Source organism: Heterodontus francisci, chromosome 6 (genome assembly GCF_036365525.1).
Source record: "Heterodontus francisci isolate sHetFra1 chromosome 6, sHetFra1.hap1, whole genome shotgun sequence".
In the NCBI taxonomy this organism is placed as follows: Eukaryota; Metazoa; Chordata; class Chondrichthyes; order Heterodontiformes; family Heterodontidae; genus Heterodontus; species Heterodontus francisci.
The window spans coordinates 64,706,056-64,728,271 of NC_090376.1; the positions used below are offsets into that span (position 1 = coordinate 64,706,056).

Sequence of the window (22,216 nt, forward strand, 5' to 3'; positions counted from 1 at the left end):
TCTTTGTTGTTTTTACCATTCATACAAAAATTACTCACATCTAAAACAATATCGTTATTTTTTGTTGGATACAGCAGAAGTTAAGTAATTTACAGATAGCTGTGACAGCAACCAAGAGGAGTCGAAAGATAACAGGTATTATAGTTTGGTAATCTGGGGCTCATATTTTGAGGCATTTTAATTTAATATCAGTGGCAGAACACTTCCTTGTATGCAATGACAGTACTACAATTAATTCAGAAAGCTTAGTATGATAGCTATGGATTTATTGACTTGAATCTGAAGATTAATAGTATATACAGCAATCTGGACCCCCCCCAAAATAAAATTTGTATGTATAATTTAATGGTAGTGTAACTGAGAAAAAAAAGCTGACATGGAAATAACTAAAAACAATATATTACAACAGGGCTTGGTTAAAATTGTCCCCCTATTCTCTCGTCATAACACATTCCCTCTAACAATAAGAAACAGCCTTGTGGCTCTTCTCTCTGTTGCCTTCAGTGTTTAAATGTCTCCCTTAAGTATTGCCTGACCTGTTCTCTGATTTTAATTCCCAAGGAGTCTGTTTCCTTTGTTTAGTTTCTTGGTGCGAACAGACAACAGGAACACCTACACTTCACCACAGCTTCAGTGCTCTTGTCTCCAAGGCACCAACTGTCACTGGGCTCCTGTTTAAGTGGCCCAATGTTGTCAGCCATGGCTCAATGGTAGCACATTGCTCTGAGTCAGAAGGCTGTGGGTGCAAGCTCCACCCTAGGAACTTGAACACATAAACTAAACTGACACTTCAGTGCAATACTGAGGGAATGCAGCTTTTGAACAGGACATTAAATCAAAGTCCCATTTGCCTTCTCAGGTGGATGTAGAAGATCCCATGGCACTCCTTGAAGAGGAGCCAAGAGATCTCAGGGAGTAGTGGCCATCATTTAACCCTCTAACAACACTATCAACAACAAGATTATCTGGTTATTTATTGCATTTCTGTTTGCAGGACCTTGCTGTGTGCAAACTGGCTGCTGTGTTTCCCATGTTACAACAGTGAATCTACTTCAAAAAGTACTTTATTGCTTGTAAATCACTTTGGGACATTCTGAGGTCATGAAAGGCACTATATGAATCCAAGTTCTTTCTTTTTTTTGACAAAATATAGTCAAAGTTTTTTGGAATTTTTTAAACTGCCTTCTCAGGAATAGGACTGTTGATCTGCTTACTTAATGAAACTGCTTTTTCTACTGACAGGTAGTTGATGAGGTCCAGTGCTATGCTGGAGATGCTACTCGGCTGGTCGCATATATCATGTAGATTGCCCCAACGCTGCCAATTACATCACACATAACATTGGAATATGTAGCAAATGCACCACACTTTTAATTATATTGTCTGACCTATTCTAAGTTAAAGTAATATGTGTACTGACTTCTGATTACAGCTGTGGTATGAATGTGGGAACTTAACATACTGCTTTCACAGCTGGCAACTGGGTTTGATTGCCAGGATGAAGGTACCCTCTCTGTTCTGGTTTATGAACTTTCTTATGAAACCATATCTTTGGCAGTCTCAACTTAATGGGCTACTGCACTAAACTGCACCTATTTTGGCACTAATTGACAATCTCTGTGAGGGAATAAGGATGGTTATTGATGAAAATGGAAGTGTCACTGATGCAGTAGATATGTGTTTCTGAAAGGTAAGGCACATTGTTGAGAGACAGATTGTTGAGGCAAAGGAAAGACTCTGAAGATAGCTGTGGTATACTGGACCTGGGAGTGTTTTATGCTAATACTGAATACCTAAAATGGGAAACTGTTTCATATCCAACACCCTGATGGACACAACACAATGATTCAACAATATTTAAAATATACATCACATATACTATTTACCTAATAGGCCCCCCATCTTAATATATTCAAGACTGTTTCTTATGCCTTAGTCAGAGCTGCTTATTAGATAAGAATTATATTCAATGTGTGATCTTCACCTGTATAACAGTAACGGGACTGCAAAGTAACTCAATATTTGTGAAGTGCATTGGGACATTTCTGAGAAGTGACCCCTGTGCTATAATGGAACTTCTTTCTATGTGGATCATCTACTTGCATTCTTTAATTGGCAAACTACTATATGAGGAAAAAATGTACAGAATCATGGTTGTTTGCATTGAGGGTTGTTAGTTTATATGTTTTGATATAAATCCAGAAGCTGAAGACAGAAACATACTTAACAACTAAATAGAGGTTTCAAGTTACTAAGCTAACTTTTCAATATTCACACACACAGCTTAATCATGTCTGACATGGAAAGTTCTTATCAGCTTTATTTAAAATTTGAGATGACAATTTATTACCCATTGATAAAGTAATAGAACCAAATTTTTATTTATAGCAGAATTGCGGAATTGATGAAAAACTCCCTATCCTGAAGTTTGTCCTCGCCGGATTTATTCATACGGCATGCACAAGTTTTCATTGGTACATAAGAGAAACATCAACCAGTGTTTTTTTTTTCCCCCAGAGACTTTAGTTTGCAACATTAAAATGCCATATGTTCTATCATGAGTTAAGTTTGGAAAACTGATATGATTATATGGAAAAAAACTGTGCAAAATTAACAATGCCAGATTAATGAGCTTTCCCTATTTTTATGACACTTTTAAAAATGAGTCCCAGATTTAGACCAAGCATATACACAGTTAAATGCAGACTTGTGTAAATTGTGCATAAAGTGATGAATTATACCTGATGTGACTGACATAATATTCCTATTTCTATTCAAAAATGACATTGGTTCCTTTCATAAATGGAAAGCAACTACATCAACAAAAAAATCTGACGTTGTAAGGAATTATATAAATTGTATTGTGGTATAAAATTGTTCAGTGAGAGATGCTACTTCACTGGTTGGGCTATTTTACAGAACCAAAATGATCACGGATTCCTCTTAACTGCTCAATAGGTGCCTCATTCCCAGTTGGTTTCCCAGTCTGCCATTTCCAACAGCCTGGTTGGCACGGCTACATCATAAGATGTAAATGAAACACCTTCTCTGTAATATCAGAACTGTCAGACCTTATGGCCAGGTAACATGTTGAATCTTTTTCTTTGGCTCTGTAGATCTTAACTCCCCCTGCAGGGAAAAACAAAGCATTATTTGCAATATGTATATAACAGTGATAAAGTACTCACAATTAAATTGCCACCAAGATCGAAGGTGTGTATATGATAGCTGAATACAACTTGCATTTAGACTTTACAAAAGTTTTACGAATGCTTTGTGTTTTATCAGCATTATGCAAGAACGAAATACAATTTTCAACTCTGCAGTGAAATATCTAACGAACAATAAGCAAATGCAATCTGACATTTTTTGCCTATTTTATTTGATAGGGCATGAGAGTGGTACGTAGGGAAGACCAGTGTCTATGTACTTCAAAATTCCTCCCCAGGCCATGCATCACAGATGCCTCAACTGTATGGTGTCCACCACCTGTATTACCCTTGCAAAGCCTTAAATATAGGTTGGATAAGCTCAAGCAGGTATTTGTCAAATACAGTGCTATTATCCTTTCCTATGGCTTTGACCAACAATGTTTTCATTTTCACAAAAGCAAAATACTGTGGATGCTGGAAATCTGAAATAGCACAAAATGCTGGACATACTCAGAGGGCCTGGCAGCATCCGTGGAGGGAAAAACAGAGTTAATGGTTCAGGTCTTGAACCTTTCATCGGAACTGGGAAAAGTCAAATCTGACACATTGACTCTGTTTCTCTCTGTACAGATGCTGCCAGACTTGCTGAATGTTTACAGCACTTTGTTTTTTTTTATCTTCTTGGCATTTGGATTAATTCCCTTTTGGTGGGAATGAAGAAAGAAACCTTGATTGGTAGTTTCTAGTTTCCTCACCCAAGGGATTATTTGTGTTGGGGATAAATTGATGTCCTCGACCATTAAAACTGAGAAACTTCCTCCAAACAAGTGCACCATGTGAAATAAATCACCTTTCCTCCTAGAATTTTCCTGATAACTGCCTTGGCTGCCAGTTGGCTCCTTGAAAACAATAGAATTGGTTTCAGCTCAATCAAAGGCAGTCCTACAGACATACAGCTTGACTGCTTTGGGGTTTGGACAATTGGATCAGCACCAACATTCTTGGTGAAAGAAAGACAGTTCTGAGGGACTCACCAAATAAACCATTAACTCAAGCATTAAAATGAACAAAAGAGTTCCTTGGCCCGTCATTAGCATTTCCCTCATAGAAATACTGAAAATCTACAATTATGCTGCAGTTTTTAGCATGGCATTGACCACCTTCATCAGGTCCTCTTTGCCCAGCCAGAAATAGCATCCCTTAGTTTTTACAACACTACTATCATGAGCTGTAAGACCGGTACAATTAAGATTTCTCATGCAGACCAGAAGAAAACACAGGAATTTCCTGGGTAATGTTACATTGATGAACCCATGAAAAATTGTTCAGCAATATAATCTTTAGAAAAAGGTAGAAAACCTAACTTCAAAACTTCCTCAGATCTCTTGCACAAAGTGTGAAAGATAGATCAGTAAGTATGTTGACTATGGTGTGATTACTTGTGTCATGATCCCTGCATTCGAGAAAGATTACTCCTTTCTATCTACCATAGATGCAGAACTACTTTATCTGAACTTGGGGAAGAGGTGAGCTGTTGGGGGTTGGGAGAAGAGAAAAAAAAGAGGGCGGCAGTTGGGGGAAATACTTCTATAGGTCCCCGATTTAAAATATTTTTCATCCATGGAGGAAACAAGCCATGGCCAAACTCCTCAATGGCAATAGCTAATTTCAGACCAAGACACAAGAAAGAACAACATCGATCGCCACTTCCCGTTTAAGGCCATAGATGACCATCTAGCTTCAGCAAGATGCCTGGGTCTAGTTTTGTTTTGGTTCTTCAGTACCTTTGCAACTGATTCATAAAGGCACTGAAGGAAACAAAAGGTTTTCAAAAATGCAAAGAAAAATGGAAATTCAGGGAGAGCTACAAAAATGGAATAAAGTAATAAGTGGTGCAGATAAAAGTTTTAAAAAATGATAATGGTGAAAATAATAGACTTTTAAGATAGACAGATTTCCAGCACCTAAAAACTAACATGCCAGGATGTCAAAAGAAATAGGGCAAGGATATTGTACATACATTAGTCATAATTTTCCAAAGCTATATAGATTTGGAACTTATGGGGGATTAATTTGTTTGCATAGCACTGCTTTGCAGACTACGTAGATTGCCTGGGGCCAGATGGCGCTGCCAAGAGGCTACCCACGCTGCGTTATCAATAATATCAATGGTAAACGCCACGCGGGCCATGCAAGTATTGCAACCAAGTGGAAACTCCAGGCCATCGAGTACAAAAGCAAGCAAGTTATACAAAATCTTTAAAAATCATTCGTTAGGCCTCAGATGCAGTACAGTGTCCAATCTTAGGCAACACAGTTTAGGAGAAATGTCAATTCAACTTCACATAGCAAGAAACAGCTGAAAATACTGGATACAGCAAAGGCAATGGGCCTTGACAACATCCAGGCTGTAGTGCTGAAGACTTGTGCTCCAGAACTAACTGTATCAAGCTGTTCCAGTATAACTACAACACTAGTACCTACCCAGCAAAGTGGAAAATTGCCTAGGTGTGACCCGTCCAGAGAAAGGGCAAATCCAATATGACAAATTAACGCACCATCAGCCCACTCTCAATCATCAGTAAAGTGGAATGTGTCAACAGTGTTATCAAGTGGCATTTACTCACCAACAACCTGTTCACCGCTGCTCAGTTTGGGTTCCACCAAGACCATCCGACTCCATTCAATATTGCAGCCTTGGTCCAAAATGGACAAAAGAGCTGAATTCCAGAGGTGAATTGAGAGTGACATCAAGGCAGAGTGTGGCATCAAGGAGCCCTAGCAAAATTAATGTCAATGGGAATCAAGGGGAAAAAACTCTCCACTGGCTAGAGTCACAACTAGCACAAAGGAAGATGGTTGTGATTGCTGGAGGCCAATCATCTCAGCCGAAAGACATAGAATCATAGAATGGTTACAGCATTGAACAGGAGGCGGCTATGTGGCCATCAGTGCAGGAGTTCTTCAGTGCAGTGTCCTGGGCCCAACCATCTTCAGCTGCTTCATCAATGACCTTCCCTCCAACATAAGGTCAGAAGTGGGGATGTTCGTTGATGATTGCACAGTGTTCAGTACCATTCACAACTCCTCAGATAATGAAGCAGTCCAAGCCTGCATGAAGCAAAACATTCAGGCTTGGACTGATATGTGGCAAGTACTATTTGTGCCACACAAATGCCAGGCAAATGACCATCTCTAATAGGACAGAGTCTAACCACCTCCCCTTGACATTCAATGGCATTACCATCGTTGAATGCCCCAACATCAACATTCTGGGATTTTCATTGACCAGAAACTTAACTGAACCAGTCACATAAATGCTCACGGCTACAAGAGCAGGTCGGTGGCGGGTAACTCACCTCCCGACTCCCCAAAGCCTTTCTGCCATCCACAAGGCATAAGTTAGCAGTATAATGGAAATCTTCTCCACTTGCCTGGGTGAGTGCAGTTCCAACAGCACTCAAGAAAATCGATACCTTCCTGGACTAAGTAGCCTGCTTAATTACCCCTGCCATGACCCCCCCAATCCAACACTGGCACACCGAGGCTACAGTGCGCACTAACTAGATATACTGCAGCAACTTGCCAAGGCATCTTCACCAGCACCACCCAAATCCATGACCTCTACAGGACCTCTATGCAATGAGTTATGATGATTTGGAATGCACTGCTTGAAAGAGTGGTTCAAGAAGATTCAATACTAATTGGATATATAGTTGAAGAGGAAAAAAATACTGGGTTATGGGTAACAATAGGGGAATAGGACCAGCTTGATTTCAAAGAGCCAGCACTGAACGATGGACCAAATGGCCTTCTTATACGCTTCAGCATACAAGTTGATGACTTGTTTTAAGGAATGGAGTTATATATCCATGTTTACAGATGAGGCTAAGCTCAAGCATAAAAAGTTGCATAGATGGGAACAGGAAGTTACAAATGTACATAGATTGAGTGGGCAAAACTTGGCAGATGGAGTTAAATGTGCGGAAGCATGAGGTTTAGAGATACATCACTGAAACAGGCCCTTCGGCCCACCGAGTCTGTGCCGACCATTAACCACCCATTTATTCTAATCCTACACTAATCCCATATTCCTACCACATCCTCACCTGTCCCTATATTCCCCTACCACCTACCTATACTAGGGGCAATTTATAATGGCCAATTTACCTATCAACCTGCAAGTCTTTTGGCTGTGGGAGGAAACCCACACAGACACAGGAAGAACTTGCAAACTCCACACAGGTAGTACCCAGAATTGAACCCGGGTCGCTGGAGCTGTGAGGCTGCTAACCACTGCGCCGTGGAGATAATCCACTTTGGATTGAATAGGAATATTTTCTTAATGGTGAGACACTTGGAACTGTCTCGCCAAAGGGATTTGGGGGTCCATGTACACCAATTACTAAAAGCTCGGACAGAGGTACAAAACATGATCAAAAAGGCTAATGGAATTTTGGCCTTTATCTGAAAAGGACTGAAATATAATGAGAAAATTATACTTCAGATGCACAGAGCCTTGGCCAGACCATAGCTGGAGTATTCCATTCAGTTTAGTGCAACACACCTCAGGAAGGTCTAGGAGGGGGTACAATGCAGATTCACACCATAGTTTAAAGGGTTAAATTATAGGGACAAGTTGCATTCCCTTGAGTTTATACAGTTGAAGGGGGAGTAATCAAGGTGTTCAAAATGATAACATGCTGAATATGACTGAACCACAAAAGGAGATATTAGGTCAGATGACCAAAAGCTTTGTCAAAGAGCTAGGTTTTAAGGAGTGTCTTATGGAAAGCGGGATGGAGAGGCGGAGAAGCGTAGGAAGGGTGTTCCAGAGCTTAGGACCTATGCAACTGAAGGCGCAGCCACCAATGGTGGAGTGATCAAAATCAGAGATGCTCAAGAGGCCAGAGTTAGAGGAGTGCACCTAACTCGGAGGGTAGTGAGGCTGAAGAAGATTATAGAGATAGGGAGGAGTGAGACCATGGAGGGATTTGAGGGATGAGAATTTTAAAATCAAGATGTTCCTTGACCGATTGCCAATATAGTTCAGCAAACACGGGTGCGATAGATAAACGAGACTTGGTGTGCATCAAGACAGTTTTGGATGACCTCAAATTTATGGAGGGTAGAATGTGAGATAGAGCATGGCTACCCGACTCGAACCAGACAGGACCCAACGACGTGTCGGGTTCGGATCAGGTCACTCTTCCGCGTCCGGCATTCAGGCTCCGGTCGGGTCAGGCACACTATCACCACCTCTGGTACTTGGCTTCAATGTTAATGTACTTTTTGGACTTGAAAGGCTGTTTAGTTACAGTTTTTTTAAGCTTGTGCACATAAGCAAAGTGAAAAACGGAAGGTTAACTGATGGTCAGGTCGGGTGCGGGAAAAAATGAAAGATCTCGGGCCGGTTCGGGCTCGGGTTGGATGTGGTTCTGACAGGCTCAGGTCGGGTTTCATTTGCAGACCCGAGCTGGCCTTTAATGTGAGACACCAGCCAGGAGTACATTAGAATAGTCAAATCTAGAGGTAACAAAGGCAGATGAGCAAAGATAGGGGCGAAGTCACAAAGGTGAAAACAGGCAGTCTTAGTGACAGTGCAAGTATGAGGTCGGAATCTCATCTCTGGGTCAAATGTGACACCAAGGTTGCGAACAGCCTGTTGCCAGGGAGAGGGATGGAGTCAGTAGCAAGGGAACAGAGTTTGGAGCAGGACCGAAAACGATGGCTTCAGTCTTCCCAATATTAAATTGGAGGAAATTTCTGTTCATCCAGTATGGATGTCAGATAAGCAGTTTGATAGATCCTCGGGGTACACCAGAGGTAACAGTGCAGGAGCAGGAAGGGAAGCCATCGCTACGATCAGATAGATTTAAATGGAACCAGGTAAGAGCAGTTCCACCCAGCTGGACAACAGTGGAGAGGCATTGGAAGAGGATGTTAGGCATACAGAACAGGGGGCGAAGTCATTTAGGAGTGAAATCAGCACTTTTTATACAAGATATTGGAAATCTGAATTTCTGTCCCCAAAAGGCTATAGATGCTGAGTCAATTGAAATTTTCAAGACTCAGATCAATTGATTTTCATTGGATAAGGGCATCAAAGTATAGGGTTAAATGCAGTTGAAGTACAAATCAGCCTCAATCTGACTGAATGGCCTATTCCTATGATTCAAAATCCATTATAATACGCTAATTGTACCTTGGATGCACATCAAAACTTTTCAGAAAGTTTGCTTGAGTATACTTTCATACCTTTTAAAACATTCCTTCAAACTGGGGCAATAACTCCCATATAATAAAAGCAAAATACAGCAGATGCTGGAAATCAGAAATAAAAACAAAGTGCTGGAAATACTCAGCAGGTCAGGCATCATCTGTGGAGAGAGAAGCAGATGAAAGATGAGTTCTGATGAAAGGTCATAGACCAGAAACGTTAACTCTGATTCTCTCTCCACAGATGCTGCGTGACCTGCTGAGTATTTCCAGCACTTTGAAATAAAAACAATAACTTTCCCAGTTATTCCAACTACTTTTTAAACCTATTCCTTCTTTCAAACTAAAAATTCCTGCTTAAAAGGCCGTCCTCATGGTGGCCATTACAATTACTGCAAAAGTTTAGCGAGGATCAGGCAATGATTTTCTGCTGTCTCTTCATGGATATCCAGGGGAAGCGTGCAGAATTATCATGCAACTTAATGTTTGCTTCTTTTCATTTAACAAATCTGATCTTCAAAATCTTTCCAGCAGAATGAATTATTTTGGCTTGGTGTCTGAACTTACCATGACAGGACCAAAAACTCCAGAAAAACTGGTTCATTTTATGCCCCAAAACAGGCATAAAGCTGAGATTCAATCTCAACCAGAGTCTCTAGTTGCATACCTGCATCACTCATCAAATCTCTACTGCCTAATCCACTAAAGTGGTCCTTGCTTTTCCACTCAAACATGCTTTACATAATCATCTCATGTTTACTGACATACAATCTGGATGCACGTGGTCATATTCACTTTCATTTTTTAAGTTTGATTTCTAGGTGGTTTGTTAGGATTAATTTAACAACCTTCTTTCTTGTATTTCGGACTTAGCAGTCAATTGACAAAGCATGTAAAGGAATTAATGTGAAGGTAAACTGTACTTAGATTTGTCCTATTAGCTGAAGGCAGGCCCTCCACTCATATACAGGATCTGTACTTCTGGTCAGAGAATTGATTGTTGTAAGGACAATACCAAACTGTCCATAAAAGAAATGTGATGTGAGAGCTGCCTATTTGTTCGAGAAATGACGAACCAAACTCAACTACATGCACAAGTAAAATCTACCTACTGGTAACAGAAATCAATGTTCTAGTAGGTGTTGTTGTCTACACAAGCAGTAGTCCGAATCACATGTGCCCACCCTGTTTCCATATTACATTAACCCTTTTCCTACAATCACAGATCTAACCTATTCTTAAAAGAAGACATGGTCTCTGCTTCAATCACTTGCTCTGGCAGTGCATTCCACAGCCTCACAATTATGTGCAAAAGTTTCCTCTGCTCTGTCCTAAATCCCTTTTATTTAACCTTATATCTATGTCCCCTCATTATCGACCTGTCCTACCTGGCTTGGGCACAATGTCCGCTATCACCAAATAGCTTTCTAATACTCTCTATTCAGCACATGATCACTTGGTTAAGAGGTCTAAAATAGCAGTGTAAAATCTGTTAGTCTTCATGGGCCACTTAGATACACACAATAGAGTCAGAGATCTGGAATGCACTTCTTGAAAGGTTGGTGGAAGCAGATTCAATAGCAACATTCAAAGGAGAAATGGATAAATACTGAGGATGAAAAAAGTGACAGGGCTATCCGGAAAGAGCAGACTACTAGGATTAAACAGATAGGTCTATCATTGAGCTATCACAGGCAAGATGGGTCAAATGGCCTCCTTCTGTGCTGAACCATTCTATGATTCTAATTAGGGGCCAACTTTCCTGACCTTTGTCCCCAGGAAAAGTTCATTCTCCAGGCACAAAGATCAGGAAAAAAAAGAGATGGATTCTAGCTATACCATGTCTCTGCAGCCTTTACACTGTACCAGAATTTCCAGGGCTTTCCCAGATCAGTAGAGCTGGGCCTGTGTCTGCAGTAGGCACAAGGCAGGCCCAATACTGTTAAAGTAATGGAAGTAGAAAGTGGCATTACCAATCTTTACTGCAGCCATGGGGTCTGGGTATCCCATGAAAAAGGCAAATATACTTTGCAAATGGCTCCTTAGACAGCACCTTCCAAATCCGGAGTCTCTACTAACTAGAAGGACAAGGTCAGCAAATACATGGGAACACCACCACCTGCAAGTTCCCCTCCAAGTCACACACCATCCTGACTTGGAACTATATCGCCATTCCTTCACTGTCGCTGGGTCAAAATCCTGGAACTCCCTTCCTAACCACTGTGGGTATACCTACCCCAAATGGACTGCAGTGGTTCAAGAAGGCAGCTCACCACCACCTTCTCAGGGGCAATTAGGGATGGGCAATAAATGCTGCCCTGGCCAGTGACGCGCACATCCCGTGAATGAATTTAAAAAAACTGGCCTCAGATCAGAGGATCTGAGGGGACCCAGCAACAAGCTGAAGAGGAGCCCCAGGTAAGTACAACTTTCACCCCAGCAGAACTTCAGATAATGGGGGCCCAAGGATTGTAATTGTACTTTAGTTTTCTGGCCCGACGTCTGGTCAGGTGGGAGGGACAGGAAATTCAAGCACACCTGGCGGGACAGATGCAGCGTATTTGGGCGGAGACCAGGAAAATCATTCCCTATGATTTATATCCATTTTTCCAATCAATTTTCATATTATTGGCTACAGATATTAAGAAACTTTAGTGTTCCAATTTAGGATCCATCAATGTGTTAAAACCATTTCTTTCTACTCCTCAAGGCGCACAAAGTTTAAACAGGAAAAATCAACAAATAAGTAGAAATAGGACTGACTTGTTTGGTCTTTGAGGCTGGATTCCTAGTGATTGCAGGAGGGGTGTGATGCAGATGTAGCTCATGGACCACAGTTCAGACCCAGCTGTAGAAGGCTTGCAATGCCTTAAAAAGCGTCACCATATACACTAACTTGGCAACAGGCTCATTAGAAGTTGATATTCTAGCCTATTTAAAAATCTAATAATACTGATACCTCTTGGAATGCAGCAACAGGTTACTTTAACAGTTCACATCAGCAACAAATACAGATAGAAAATTTGAAATATTGCACATTTTACAATTAAAAATACTTAGCTTCACAGTATTTATATTACATAAACTCCTAAATCCTGGCTAACCTTTCCCTTCAAAAATAGATTGCAGGCAGAGGGAAAAGGAACATTTACGAGCTCACTGGCACTTGACAGTTGTAAGGGTGACATTTTCTGTTCTGATCTACACATGATCTGAACAGAACTAAAGATTACGACTTTATGCATGTGTGCACAGAGGCACCCAAATGAACAATGGAATTACAACTCTTCACACACTGACTAGGAGACTGCAGTGATAACTAATGCTGGAATGTGAGCTTAGGACTAGGTTGTCTTGTGTAGTAATTTTTATTCAAAAATAACTAATTATGCTAAGTAATAAATATCATTCAAAAAAACCAAACAAAATGTAAGCTCAGACACGATTATGTTTATTGGACCAAATGCACTAACTTGAACCATTACAGCATTACTATTTTATCAAATAATTTTCAATTAACAAACAAGCTGATCTAATGCCATTCTTCAATAGGACCTGTTCTTCAGCTGATACAGTTCATGGTCATTTCATCAAATTCCATCCATATAAAAAGTTACATTACAGCTGCTACATCTCAATTACACAAGCATGCAAAAAAAACTATGTCTGCATCTGCTGTTAGGTCTGGCTAAAAACGGTAAATCTTAAAACTTACTGGTGCATCTCCCTCTCCATCTTTTGCAAGTGCTCGTTTTAGTTTTATTGGATTGGTGCCTCCAGGAGATATTGGATAAGGCAATGGTGAGGTTTTCAAAGGCATATTGCCTCCATGTTTCATGGGAGCCATACCATTGCTAGGTACAGCACCTTGAATTGGACTTTTGACTGCATTATTATCGGTCAGAATATTTGTGCCACTTGGCTGGACATCAAGTTTGTTAGTGGGGCTGGTGCCTATGATCCCTGGGGGCAGTTGGTTTACTTGATCAGCCATTCCATTTTCGGTCTTTTTGAGTTTTATTTTCGTACTCGTAGAGCTGCCATCAAACACAATTAGAGGTCTTTTCCTCGAACCCTCTGCTGTCAGTCTGCAAAATAAGTGATAAAAGGCTGTAAGCTATATTAAAATGTCAAATAGAATGCCTTGAAATGTAAACCACATAATTCATTAGTCAAAAATGTCATTCTTCTCAATAAAATGCTGGAGAATAGAGAGCATGCTCTTGGGGAACCATGAAATGTTTAACTCAAGTAATGTTTTCAACCCACAAACGATGCAAGTGATTAGAAAGATGTTCTGCTAGTTGGATATTACAGGAGGTTACTCACTATTGTAAGTGAATTGCAAATATAGTATGACACATTAATGTTGATCAACATCTGTGATATCAATTATAATCTACATAATCTCATCAGGGATATGGTTACAAGGACGCAAGAGGGCACTGGCAAGCAAGAACCTGGTTTAAAGTGTGTCTACTTCAACGCCAGGAGCATCCAGAATAAGGTGGGTGAGCTTGCAGCATGGGTTGGTACCTGGGATCTCGATGTAGTGGCCATTTCGGAGACGTGGGTAGAGAAGGGGCAGGAATGGATGTTGCAGGTTCCGGGATTTAGATGTTTCAGTAATAACAGAGAAGATGGTAAAAGAGGGGGGGGTGTGGCATTGTTAATCAAGGAGAGTATTACAGCGACAGAAAGGACGTTTGAGGACTCGTCTACTGAGGTAGTATGGGCCGAGGTTAGAAACAGGAGAGGTGAGGTTACCCTGTTGGGAGTCTTTTATAGACCTCCGAATAGTTCCAGAGATGTAGAAGAAAGGATAGCGAAGATGATTCTCGACAGGGGCGAGAGTAACAGGGTAGTTGTTATGGGGGACTTTAACTTTCCAAATATCGACTGGAAATACTATAGTTCGAGTACTTTAAATGGGTCAGTTTTTGTCCAGTGTGTGCAGGAGGGTTTTCTGACACAGTATGTAGACAGGCCAACCAGGGGCGATGCCACATTGGATTTGGTACTGGGAAATGAACCCGGCCAGGTGTTAGATTTAGATGTAGGTGAGCACTTTGGTGATAGTGACCACAATTCGGTTAGGTTTACCTTAGCGATGGGCAGGGACAGGTATATACCGCAGGGCAAAAATTATAGCTGGGGGAAAGGAAATTATGATGCGATTAGGCAAGATTTAGGATGCGTAGGATGGGGAAGGAAACTGCAGGGGATGGGAACAATCGAAATGTGGAGCTTATTCAAGGAGCAGCTACTGCGTGTCCTTGATAAGTATGTACCTGTGAGGCAGGGAGGAAGTTGTCGAGCGAGGGAGCCGTGGTTTACTAAAGAAGTTGAAGCGCTTGTCAAGAGGAAGAAGGCGGCTTATGTTAGGATGAGACGTGAAGGCTCAGTTAGGACGCTTGAGAGCTACAAGCTAGCCAGGAAGGATCTAAAGGGAGAGCTAAGAAGAGCAAGGAGAGGACACGAGAAGTCATTGGCGGATAGGATCAGGGAAAACCCTAAGGCTTTCTATAGGTATATCAGGAATAAAAGAATGACTAGAGTTAGATTAAGGCCAATCAAGGATAGTAGTGGGAAGTTGTGTGTGGAATCAGAGGAGATAGGGGAAGTGTTAAATGAATATTTTGCGTCAGTATTTACAGTAGAGAAAGAAAATGTTGTTGAGGAGAATACTGAGATTCAGGCTACTAGGCTAGATAGGATTGAGGTTCACAAGGAGGAGGTGTTATCAATTTTGGAAAGTGTGAAAATAGATAAGTCCCCTGGGCCAGATGGGATTTATCCTAGGATTCTCTGGGAAGCTAGGGAGGAGATTGCAGAGCCTTTGTCCTTGATCTTTATGTCGTCATTGTCGACAGGAATAGTGCCGGAAGACTGGAGGATAGCAAATGTTGTCCCCTTGTTCAAGAAGGGGAGTAGAGACAGCCCTGGTAATTATAGACCTGTGAGCCTTACTTCGGTTGTGGGTAAAATGTTGGAAAAGGTTATAAGAGACAGGATTTATAATCATCTTGAAAAGAATAAGTTCATTAGCGATAGTCAGCACGGTTTTGTGACGGGTAGGTCGTGCCTCACAAACCTTATTGAGTTTTTCGAGAAGGTGACCAAACAGGTGGATGAGGGTAAAGCAGTAGATGTGGTGTATATGGATTTCAGTAAGGCGTTTGATAAGGTTCCCCATGGTAGGCTGTTGCAGAAAATACGGAAGTATGGGGTTGAAGGTGATTTAGAGCTTTGGATCAGAAATTGGCTAGCTGAAAGAAGACAGAGGGTGGTGGTTGATGGCAAATGTTCATCCTGGAGTTTAGTTACTAGTGGTGTACCGCAAGGATCTGTTTTGGGGCCACTGCTGTTTGTCATTTTTATAAATGACCTGGATGAGGGTGTAGAAGGGTGGGTTAGTAAATTTGCGGATGACACTAAGGTCGGTGGAGTTGTGGATAGTGCCGAAGGATGTTGTAGGGTACAGAGGGACATAGATAGGCTGCAGAGCTGGGCTGAGAGATGGCAAATGGAGTTTAATGCAGAAAAGTGTGAGGTGATTCACTTTGGAAGGAGTAACAGGAATGCAGAGTACTGGGCTAATGGGAAGATTCTTGGTAGTGTAGATGAACAGAGAGATCTTGGTGTCCAGGTGCATAAATCCCTGAAGGTTGCTACCCAGGTTAATAGGGCTGTTAAGAAGGCATATGGTGTGTTAGCTTTTATTAGTAGGGGGATCGAGTTTCGGAGCCATGAGGTCATGCTGCAGCTGTACAAAACTCTGGTGAGACCGCACCTGGAGTATTGCGTGCAGTTCTGGTCACCGCATTATAGGAAGGATGTGGAAGCTATGGAAAGGGTGCAGAGGAGATTTACTAGGATGTTGCCTGGTATGGAGGGAAGGTCTTACGAGGAAAGGCTGAGGGACTTGAGGTTGTTTTCGTTGGAGAGAAGGAGGAGGAGAGGTGACTTAATAGAGACATATAAGATAATCAGAGGGTTAGATAGGGTGGATAGTGAGCGTCTTTTTCCTCGGATGGTGATGGCAAACACGAGGGGACATAGCTTCAAGTTGAGGGGTGATAGATATAGGACAGATGTGAGAGGTAGTTTCTTTACTCAGAGAGTAGTAAGGGCGTGGAACACCCTGCCTACAGCAGTAGTAGATTCGCCAACTTTAAGGGCATTTAAGTGGTCATTGGATAGACAAGACATATGGATGAAAATGGAATAGTGTAGGTCAGATGGTTTCACAGGTCGGCGCAACATCGAGGGCCGAAGGGCCTGTACTGCGCTGTAATGTTCTAATTCTAATTCTACATATGTAGTCAAATTAGAACACTTTACTCTTCAATGAAAAGATTGTTATATCATTGTTGCACAATCGCATAACATTATGAATTACTTGCAGTCATTTCAAATAAATGTGTTTAGGATATCAGAAATAAATTTACACCTTTTTCTAAACATATAGCACCAAAGATTTGTAGAAATCACTGCAAAACAAATTATTTCATAGCAAAATATATTATCTTGAATATTGGAAAACTAGAAAACTGAAGTGGAAGAAAGTAATCAGAATTGCCATGTTTTTATAAATGAATGAGTGAATTATAAATAATAAGCATAACGCCTTTGAATACAAACACATATACATATCCAAATTTATATTCATCAAAATTAGGCAAATATAACCTTACTCATGAAGGCCAACAAACACTGAAGCATTCCAGAACAAAATGGCAAGACACAAGTACTGCAATCCCATATATTATTCAAAAGATTGCAGCTGAACTTTTCCTGTTCATTGAAACTACTTGAATTTCAAAGATAATTCAGTGATTTTATACAATTTTTGTTTCCATTCTGTAATATCCATATAGCTACAAATAAAATAGAATTTCACTGAACTGAGTGGAGCAGAAAAATTATAAAACTTATAACTATTAGACAATGTCCCAGACACCGCCATCATCATCCCCAGGTATGTCCTGTCCCACCAGCAGGACAGACCCAGCAGAGGTGGCGGCCCAGTGGGATACAGTTGGGAGGGAGTTGCCCTGGAAGTCTCATGGCATCAGGTCAAGCATGGGCAAGGAAACCTCCTGATTACCATCTACTTCCACACCTACACCCACCACCCCCACCCCCCAGCTGATGAATCAGTACTCCTCCATGTTGAACAGCACTTGGAGGAAGCACCGAGGGTGGCAAGGGAGCAGAATATACTCTGGGTGGGGGACTTCAAACTCCATCACCAAGAGTGGCACAGCAGCACCACTACTGACTGAGCTGGTCGAGTCCTAACGGAAATATTTGCTAGACTGGGTCTGCGGCAAGTGGCGAGGGAAGCAACAAGAGGGAAAAACATACTTGACCTTGTCTTCACCAATCTGCCTGTCGTAGATGCATCTCTCTGTGACAGTATCGGTAGGAGTGACCACTGCAGAGTCCTTAGAAAGACCCGTCTTCACACTGAGGATACCCCCCACCGTGTTGTATAGCTCAACCACTGTGCTAAATGGGATAGACTTCGAACAGATCTAGCAACTCAAAACTGGGCATCCATGAGGCACTGTGGGCCATCAGCAGCAGCAGAACTGTACTCCACCACAATCTGTAACCTCATGACCTGGCAGATCCCCCACCCTACCATTACCATCAAGCCGAAGGATCAACCCTGATTCAATTGAGAGCGCAGGAGGGCATACCTCAAAATGAGGTGTCAACTTGGTGAAACTACTTGCATGCCAAACAGTGTAAGCAGTATGTGATAGACAGAGCTAAGCAATTGCTTAGCAATAACCTGCTCAGTGATTCTCAGTTTGGGTTCCACCAGGGCCACTCAGCTGCTGACCTCATTACAGCCTTGATTCAAACATGGACAAAAGAGCTGAACTCCAGAGGTGAGGTGAGAGTGACTGCCCCTGACATCAAGGCAACATTTAACTGAGCATATCATGAAGAAGCCCTAGCAAAACTGAAGTCACTGGGAATCGGGGAAAACTCTCTGCTTGATGGATTCAAAGCTAGCGCAAAGGAAGATGGTTGTGGTTGTTGGAGGTCAATCATCTGAGCTCTAGGACATCATTGCAGGAGTTCCTCAGGGTAGTGTCCTAGGCCCAACCATCTTCAGCTGCTTCATTAATGACCTTCCTTCAATCATAAGGTCAGAAGTGGGGACGTTCATTGCTGATTGCACAATGTTCAGCACCATTTGCGACTCCTCAAATACTGAAGCAGTCCATGTAGAAATGCAGCAAGACCTGGACAATATCCAGGCTTGGGTTGATAAGTGGCAAGTAACATTCGTGCCACACAAGTGTCAGGCAATGACTATGTCAAACATCTAACCATCTCTCTTTGACATTCAATGGCATTACGATCACTGAATCCCTCACTATCAATATCCTAGGGTTTACCATTGGTCAGAAGCTGAACTGAAGTAGCCATATAATTACCGTGGCTTCACGAGCAGGTCAGAGGCTGGAAATTAACTCACCACCTGACTCCCCAAAGCCTGTCCACCATCTACAAGGCACAAGTCAGGAGTGTAATGGAATACTCTCCACTTACTTGGAGAGTAACCAACAACACTCAAGAAGCTCGACACCATCCAGGACAAAGCAGCCCACTTGATTGGCATCCCATAGACAAACATTCACTCCCTCCACCACCGATGCACAGTGGCAGCAATGTGTACCATCTACAGGATGCACTGCAGCAACGCACCAAGGCAGCACCTTCCAAACCTGTGACCTCTACCACCTAGAAGGACAAGGGCAGCAGTTGCATGGGAACACAACTACATGCTAGTTCCCCTCCAAGCCACACACCACCATTGGAACTATATCACCATTCCTTCACTGTTGTTGGGTTAAAATCCTGGAACTCCCCAACAGCACTGTGGGTACACCCATCCCACATGGACTACAGTGGTTCAAAAAGGCAGCTCACCACCACCTCAAGGGCAATTAGGGATGGGCAATAAATGCTGTCCTGGTCTGCAATGCCGACATCCCAAAAGTGAATTAAAAAAAACTGAGTTCAAAAAATGTATTTGACCAATTCTGTTGACAACTGAATTGTGATCTGTCTTAAAGTCACCAGTCCATTATTCACATCCAAATAAATATTTGTTGCCATAGTGAGCACTTGTTAACTTTTTTTAATGCTGACTGTGTGAAAACCACTGCTGACATCACCACCTGAAGAAGTGTAAAAACAAAATTAAAAACATGACCTGGAATGGTTAGCAGCAGTTCCTACAATAACAAACGATAAAGAAACCGATGAACATTTTTAACTTCATTGTACAATATAAGAATTACATACCTTTTGTTCTGTGTAGCACACATGGACTGTTGTCCTCTTTTCTCAGCCATCATTCTTCCCCATCTATTCTTGGGCAGTTTTCTCTGCGGCAGTGGAATGACATGCTGAATGTACACTTCAACAATCTGATCCTTCTCAGCATCGTGCAGGTTTGCAGTAGCTATTTTTCTCTGAAGAAAATCATGCAGATATAGTTATATTCCACAAACAGTTGCACTTGATAACTATCACACTGCACATGTTGCTTTCAAACTGCTCCCATATGACACAGAAACAAAAATATCAAATGTTTATTTTCAAGCAATCAACCCCCTGATGACACAGTAACTGTAGTAATGCCTCATGAAACATTCAACTGAATGTGGTTTTAAAGATTAAGGTTGAAATCCATAATTTAGTGAGATATTTTACACTTGCACTGACTTTGATCTACTGGTACCAGCTCTAAATCATAATGGGGCGGCACAGTGGCGCAGTGGTTAGCACCGCAGCCTCACAGCTCCAGCAACCCGGGTTCAATTCTGGGTACTGCCTGTGTGGAGTTTGCAAGTTCACCCTGTGTCTGCGTGGGTTTTCTCCGGGTGCTCCGGTTTCCTCCCACAAGCCAAAAGACTTGCAGGTTGGTAGGTAAATTGGCCATTACAAATTGTCCCTAGTATAGGTAGGTGGTAGGGAAATATAAGGACAGGTGGGGGGGATGTGGTAGGAATATGGGATTAGTGTAGGATTAGTATAAATGGGTGGTTGATGGTCGGCACAGACTCGGTGGGCCGAAGGGCCTGTTTCAGTGCTGTATCTCTAAACTAAACTAATGGAAGAAATAGGTTGGAGCAATTTGAAAGGAAAGTCCATAGCAGTGGTTAGCACCGCAGCCTCACAGCTCCAGCGACCCGGGTTCAATTCTGGTTACTGCCTGTGTGGAATTTGCAAGTTCTCCCTGTGACTGCGTGGGTTTTCGCCGGGTGCTCCGGTTTCCTCCCACAGCCAAAGACTTGCAGGTTGATAGGTAAATTGGCCATTATAAATTGCCCCTAGTATAGGTAGGTGGTCAGGGAATATAGGGAAGGTGGGGATGTGGTAGGAATATGGGATTAGTATAAATGGGTGGTTGATGGTCGGCACAGACTCGGTGGGCCGAAGGGCCTGTTTCAATGCTGTATCTCTAAATAAATAAAAAATAAATAAATAAAACTATAATTTTAGCTAGCCATTTTATTTAATATTGGTAATCAAAACTGCATGAAGGCCCCCATATCTGGCTTTTGATTCACAACCTGTCACCACCTAATCTGGTCATCCTACAACTCTCAGTGGTTGATTATTCTAGTTTCCTAATTACAACATACTGTCACCCTAAATAAGGAGGAAACTACAAGGCAAAAGGGGAAACAAAAAAAAAATCACAAGCCATAAAGTCATTAGGGCACAGAAGGTGGCTATTCAGCCTATTGAGTCCATGCCAGCTCTCTGTAGAACAATCCAGTCAGTCCCATTCCCCCATTCTATCCCTGTAGCCCTGCATGGTTATTTCCAACTGCCCATCCAACTTCCTTTTGAAATCATTGATTAATACCACTTGCCAAGTGAACAAGTTCTTCCTCACATTTCCTGTGCATCTCTTGCCCAAAATGGTAAATCTGTGTCCCCTAGTTCTTGTACCATATACTAATAGGAAAAGGTTTTGTCTACCTTATCTAAACCTGACATAATTTTGTACACCTCAATCAAATCTTCCCTCAATATCCTTTGCTCCAAGGAGAACACCCCAGCTTCTCCAACCTAACCTTGTAGCTAAAATCCCACAAGTCTCTGCATTTCTGCTGCCCCAGGCTTTAAATTAGCACAGCTAAGGCAACATTTTCAAATTTGGACGAGTTTGTTTTACCAATTAAATAGTAATTAGTTAAGTTTAGTTTTTAAGCTATTGGCAACATTACACTTTACATAGGAAGATGACGAATAGACACTGACGATGTCAATAACAGGTTTTAACCCTAAACCAGTAACCCCAAGCCCTAAATCATGTGGTGTTACTATGTGTATAGGCTTTCAAACACATTCCCCCAGGTTCCATAGCGCACGATTAGTTATCCATTTGTTTATTTCGGTAACACTACTTTCAGGTGATAACTGGATTACATCTGCCTGCTGAGTCCCACAGGAGCCCCCCTGCAGATGCTCTCACAACAAGGCCGGCCGCGCGGAGCCCGCCACCAACTCGGCGTATAGGAGTGTATGCTTCCCCATCGCTCTCCCCCTCACCTGCTGCAATAGCTGCAGGAGAAAGTCCCCGGACAGCAGCTCCGGGTGCAACATCAAATGCGAATCAAACTCCCTCACTCCAGCCAGTGCAATCGCCATCTTAACAACCGCCGACAAAGCTAGTGCCACGTGATCTCCGCTTCACCAATCAGAGCGTTAATGAACCGCTTGTACGTCACAGACGGGGAGCTGCCAGTTGTGTCATACTGCGCCGGCGCGAACTTGACAATTGGGGGGTTGGGAGCGATGTG

General features: G+C 42.1%; 1 protein-coding gene across 2 annotated transcripts; it reads right to left on the minus strand.

Moving 5' to 3' along the window:
- Positions 1–2,295: 2,295 nt before the first annotated feature.
- c6h2orf49 (chromosome 6 C2orf49 homolog) lies at positions 2,296–22,117 on the minus strand. Of its 2 annotated transcripts, XM_068033816.1 has the most exons (5): positions 21,966–22,117; positions 19,704–19,873; positions 13,087–13,459; positions 5,780–5,930; positions 2,296–3,129 (listed from the first exon to the last, which is right to left on the minus strand). In XM_068033816.1, exons 1-5 carry the CDS (start codon positions 22,062–22,064, stop codon positions 3,017–3,019), a joined length of 906 nt encoding a protein of 301 aa, XP_067889917.1. In that variant the 5' UTR covers positions 22,065–22,117; the 3' UTR covers positions 2,296–3,016. The 2 variants fall into 2 exon arrangements, with proteins under 2 accessions (XP_067889917.1, XP_067889918.1); XM_068033817.1 differs by lacking the exon at positions 5,780–5,930 and having other exon boundaries at positions 21,966–22,114.
- Positions 22,118–22,216: the final 99 nt, after the last annotated feature.

Bases quoted from the DNA above. Each gene is read 5' to 3' on its own strand.
- c6h2orf49 (XM_068033816.1), bottom strand. From the start codon at position 22,064: ATGGCGATTGCACTGGCTGGAGTGAGGGAGTTTGATTCGCATTTGATG. The intron at 19,874-21,965 runs GTGAGGGGGAGA...GATTTTCTTCAG, and splicing joins TCCTGCAGCTATTGCAGCAG to AGAAAAATAGCTACTGCAAA. The intron at 13,460-19,703 runs GTATGTAATTCT...CTTATTTTGCAG, and splicing joins TGTGCTACACAGAACAAAAG to ACTGACAGCAGAGGGTTCGA.